General features: G+C 36.0%; 1 protein-coding gene across 1 annotated transcript in view; it reads right to left on the reverse strand.

Annotated features, from left to right (window-relative positions):
• LOC308707724 (NACHT, LRR and PYD domains-containing protein 3-like) overlaps positions 1-5623 on the reverse strand; it is a 40012-nt gene extending 34389 nt beyond the window's left edge. The window contains exons 1-2 of the mRNA XM_081394337.1: positions 5477-5623; positions 4680-4772 (exon numbers count right to left, since the gene is read on the reverse strand). Of these exons, the coding sequence (XP_081250463.1) occupies positions 4680-4762 (83 nt within the window). The 5' untranslated portion in view covers positions 4763-4772; positions 5477-5623. The remainder of the gene's footprint in view (positions 1-4679; positions 4773-5476) is intronic.
• Positions 5624-6000: the final 377 nt, after the last annotated feature.

Raw genomic sequence — 6000 nt, forward strand, 5'->3', positions numbered from 1 at the left:
GTGTTTTTACAATGTTTAAAGTGGCTGACAATAATAAATATTCTTATTAGAAATTAAGCTGCCTCATTTTTGAGCTGTGCATAACTGTAGCTGAATAGTTAGGCCTACTACGCTACTGTATTTTCATATTGGTCATTATGGTGGTACTTGGAGATCCAAATATTTTCTGAGGTGGTACTTGGTGTAAAAAGTTTGAGAACCACTGTGCTAGACGATATGACAAAGGTGCGGAATAATTTGTGGCAGGATGAACAGGCAAAGAATAGAGCAATGGAATGGGGATTAGATTGGATTGCTGATGCCTTCCGCAATGCTTTTGGTAATATCTTCGGACCCATACTTAAGCTCTTGTTACCAGTAATTGCTGCATTGCTCATTGCAGTAATTATGATTGGACGTTTGATGAAATGTATCCGAGCTTGTCTGGGGAGATTTATCAGGAGCATTGTCTGGGGAGGCATTGGGAGAGAAGATATTATGGAAGAAGAAGAACCCCATTATGAGCGGTTGCACCCGGACAGATTGCAGTTGCCCTCGACCTACAGAATGCAGTTGCGCCCGATCGAGCGATCAGAGAGCTAATACCGTAATATTCTTGGTGCACCCGATCAGCCAAATACAGTTGTGGCCGAGCGGCCGATCAGAGAACCAATACCATAATATTCTTCCACATTAAACAATCCAGATATTGGTCGTGGAAATTACGACCAGAGAGGGGAATCTGTGGTGGATTTTTAATAAATAAGATAGTAAACTAATTAGTTAAACTTCTAACTTGAATTCAACCAGTTAAACTTTTCTAACATTATGACAAACTTTTAACTGACTTCCTCTTCTAGGTCTAACAATATAACAAACTAAATTTTACTTCTTCTTTTAGGTCAGGTCTTACTAACCTTTTGATAAAGGTTAAACACAGTGTCACCAAAACGTTCTGTTTTTTGCCTGCATTATGTCATGATATATATTGAGTAATCAACTGACTGTTAACCCTTTACAATGTTTTTTTTTTTTGATGATTTTGCTTATGCCAGTAACAGAGAGTAAAGAAAGGAGGGGCTTGCTTTACCAATTGAACCAATCATATTGATAGAAAGTGACATGTTAGTCACGCTGATTTTTATTTTGATGTGTCTGTTTTTGTCCTATAAAACCTGATGTATTCTTCTGCTTGGGTGAGATTCTCTGAGAATTCCTCGAGTACTCTCCCGGCCGTAAATAAAGAACTCATGGACATTTGCTGAAGTCTGTCTGTCAATTTCTGCTGCGCAGCAGGTGAGTTAGATTAAAGAGGTAGATTACGTTAGGGAATTTCGATTGGAGACAACCCTGGGAATGTCGATTGGAGACAAACCAGATAGACGTATAGAATAGAACGGGAATGTCGATTGGAGACAACCCAGATAGAAAGGTTTAGGAAAAAATCTATGACACATTATAAAAGGTTTCTAGTGTCAATGTATTGCTTGTTTTTTCTGTTTACATTTCATGGTGTGACACTCATACTAAGGCAGAGTGACATTCATAATGAATTTCGAGCTGGTGTTAACGTTATTGGATTTAAATTTTGGATATTATATAATCTGTTACACCACTGAGCTGATGTTAGACTTTACAATCAAAACATTTAATACCCATTCTTTATGTAATAATATCATTCTGATACAGTGTTTTTCACTTCATGTCTCTGTTTATGGTATTTAACACTCAATTATATTTTGAAATATTGTCTTGGTCGCACTGTCAATATTGATTCTGATTGCTTTCGTGTGACTGATCAAGCTATTTTAATGTAGCTAGTATGAATAACAAAATGCTTTCTCTGTGTCCAAATTTGACTGTAATGAAAAACTTATACTAAATCAACATAAATTCAACTTTGACAAAAAGTAACTATTTATGTCTGAATAAAAACCAAGCAACCAGGCAATACACAGCATCTTGATATGGTCATATATAGGGCTATACAGCCATCTAGTGATTACTTGATGGCATTGCAGGTGATAAATGGTGCATAATTTAAAGATGCCCTTAAAGGGATAGTTCACCCAAAAATGAAAATTCTGTCATCATTTACTCACCCTCAAGTTGTTTCAAACCTGTATGAATTTCTTTTTTCTGCTGAACACAAAAGAAGATATTTTGAAAAATGTCTGTAACCAAACAGTTGATGGACCCCACTGACTTCCATAGTTTTTTTTTTCCTACTATGGAAGTCAGTGGAGTCCATCAACTGTTTGATTACAGACATTTTTCAAAATATCTTCTTTTGTGTTCAGCAGAAAAAAGAAATTCATACAGGTTTGAAACAACTTGAGGGTGAGTAAATGATGACAGAATTTTCATTTTTGGGTGAACTATCCCTTTAAAATACATGTTAAAGGGAAAAAATAGTATTATAACTCATTTTAGTAAAATAATATTTCTGGAACCACCCATGATTAATTGCCAGGTGAAATTATGCATGCAGTAGTGCAGATACTAGCATCAACATTACAAACTGATATGGCTTGATGAGGAGGATGATGATGACGAGCAGGATACATGCACTGAATACACAGACATTTTCTTTCTTTACACACCAGCTTGAAATTCAGTATGAACCGATATAGGCAGCCTAATGGTGCACACCTTATTAACCAATCATGATTTATTCATTTATTTATTTAACATGTATGTGTGCATTAAAAGTACCAGTTCGGCAACAATAACGTTTCTGAGCTAAATGAAAATAAAGATGTGTTCTGGCGACTGACGTGTTTATTGAACCAATCAGATAAGAGTAAATCGAGAGTCAGAGGAATACAGATCCTATTTATTTTGCGTCAGCATGAAGCTGCAGCTTCACAATACATGAATTACACTTACAAATAACAGTAAAATGATGCAAATAGTTTTTTCTTACACTTGAAAGGCACCTTTTTTACACCTTTACAAATCTTCTCTTGCGCATGCAAATTTAATTTATGCTTGCAAACTTATGCACACTTTCACAAATCTTACCATGAGCATGCGATTCTTTATGACATCATATTACCTTCATACATAGGGTTTATAATGTAGATGTATTAATGGCACAACAAAGTTGTTAGATTCAAATGATGTCAGTGAATCAGACTATATCATGATGATTATAAAACCATCAACAGGTAACCATCATCATCTGATCTCATTTCACTTTAGCTTTCTTTGCTGCTACAAATGTGTTTGACAAACACACTGTCACACCAGCCAAAAAAGACAAAGATATAATAAGAGTTAAGAGCACAACTAAAATAGTTAAACCCCTATATTTCTTTGCTGTTGGGTGACATCTGGCATTGCTATGGCCTGGTTGTGGCCTAAATCTGACAAACAGGAGCGGGCCCCCAAGGGCCGTCATTCCGCGCTGCATGGGCCAGATCATCATTTTACATGTGCCAGATGTGGGCCAGATCTCAGCCTACACAATAGGCTTGTTTGAGATGAGCCTTGTCTCGCCTGAAATGTAGGGGGCCTTGCACTGAGGGGAGGAGTAAAAAAAAAAGCGCAGGCAAGATGGACAGTTCTCTCTTCTCGCAGAGGATCTGACACCTGTGAGATCAAAGGCGGATATCGCGGGATTCACGCTTGTGCACGGTGTTGCTAATAAACTGAATATAATTTAAGTTCTGTGCTTTTATATGAAAATAAATATAATGAACGAGACACCCAAAGTACTGTTATTTATTTCCATTCGAAAGACATCTTTTATCAATCATTTTTACTTTAATTACAGACATGTTTATATAAATATATATATATATATATCACAGTTTTAAAATCAAACATTTTAAAAGAGAACAATACATCACGCTTGTTTAAACCAATGAGCATTAAGCTGTGTCGTCAGCAAGTCGTTTCGTGCTTTTATCAGCGCAGTCGGTGGAGAGAAACTGCAGAACCCGACACGGCCACCTTGCGGACCACACTCGGACACATTTCTAACCGGTGATCACTGGTGATCGGTTCTGCACAGATTTTGCTCATCTCAAACAAGCCTAGTGTTGCTATGTGGGATGGACCTCAGTGTGACTTATTATAGATGACAGTTTTTTTAGTGCTCAACACAAAACTAGTTTGGGAGTCAAAGAAGACATGCATAATGCATTAGGGATGATAAAGTACTGTATATATATGATTCCCTTCACCCCAATGATTGCATTTGCTACCGGGTTTATTTTCCTGGCATTTCACAACGTCCAAAATAAAATAATAATTTTTAATTTCATCACAGACCTCATGAAGAATCAATAGATGTTTAGTGAAGTGTTTACCTAAACACAGGATCAGTGTGTCCACTAAAATTAACTATAGGATCCATTGACCAGTCACTCTTCATGGACACACAGCTGGGGTCTGGAGGGTCCGGTCTGTGCATTCAGATGAACACAACATGTGAATGTAATTCACACACTCTTATTCATTACTTTTGTAATGAACTGATTCAGGTGACTGAATTATTCCACTATTATGTATTTTGCTGTTGGAGACTTACAGCAAGTGCACATTCACATGTGGGATGTTAATTAAAATTTTTTAACTAATAACGTCTGAAATACATTAAATGCAGTCACTTTAGTCCCTTTTTACAGCATTAATGATGAAAAATCTTCTTAGTTTCAACAGATGTAACAAGATAAATGGCTTAAAGTGTTTACCTAAACCCAGGATCAGTGTGTCCACTAAAGTTAAGTGGAGGATCCATTGACGAGCTGGCTTCAGATGACTGTGATCTTTGCATCTTAAATTAACTGAAACAAAACATGAATGGAATTTAGAATATTTATGCTAAATGAATTAACATTATTTTCAGGAAATCAAGATATTGACCCATGTGCATGAAAATCTAATTTTACCAACTTTTAATTCTTAACCTAAAAGACCAAATCCTAGATATGAGGTAAGGTTGTGGTGGTATCACAGCTTCAATGTGTCTCAGTAAAACCACATAGTTAATAACCCAATACTTTTATTACCTGCCAGATCTTTACATGGCAAAGTTTTGAGCATAAATGTAAGAGCAAACTGGCAAAAAATGGCCTAAACTAGCAAATATCATCGCACTGCACTACATTATTTACAGTCAGTATTCCTGTACTTGTGCCAACTCTTTGAAAACCAACTCTTTGAAACTCCCGCTTATGATGTAAGATAAATATTCGAATACAAAATTTGAACTATTAAAAACAATATAAAATACTATATAATATGCAATACTATATAAAAACAATTGTTTTTAAAAGGAAGATTTTTTCAACATCGTTACTGTTCTAGCACGAATGGCGATCTGAACGCAAATTCATTAAACCATAAAATGTATTTTGAATTACATAAAAATTAATGGACAATCATGTTATTACAAAAGCAAAATGGCCCAGGAAGTGAGACATCGGCATGTAGAAAAACACAAAATTAAAATGTAAGCGATTACTTAAACTGTATCTGTAAGACTCACCTGTGTGGAAATGTATCTGTGGACAGGTCATGCTGATTACATTGATGTTCCATTAAGAAAATGTAAATGATTTTTGATGTTTTCATAAAATGGATGGATTTAACTTTTCACGTATGGGTACCACTATGGGTACGTACCGCCCCGGATGATCAGGAAACAGTAAGCTTGTTTACGCCTTGCCTGAAATGTATGCGCTGCGGTGAGACTGAGAGGAAGAGTGAAAAAGTGTAGGCAATCTCACCGCCACGCGGTCACGTGAGTGTTGGGAAAGTTCACTTACATGAACTATTTCAAAGTTCAGTTCACAAATTTTAAAATGAACTAGTTCAGTTCATAGTTCATACTTCAAAATTTTGAACTGTTCACAGTTCCAAAAATGAACTAGTTCATATAGTTCTTTTTTCCATAAGTTGCTACGAGCTATTTTTCCCCTCAAAATATTTCCACTGCCCATAGAACCACAGACAGCAATTATTAAAAACGTGCTGCTTGAATGGTCTTTTTAAATTAGGAATTATCAAAAG

The sequence above is a fragment of the Scardinius erythrophthalmus genome (assembly GCF_964197995.2).
Source record: "Scardinius erythrophthalmus genome assembly, chromosome: 19".
In the NCBI taxonomy this organism is placed as follows: Eukaryota; Metazoa; Chordata; class Actinopteri; order Cypriniformes; family Leuciscidae; genus Scardinius; species Scardinius erythrophthalmus.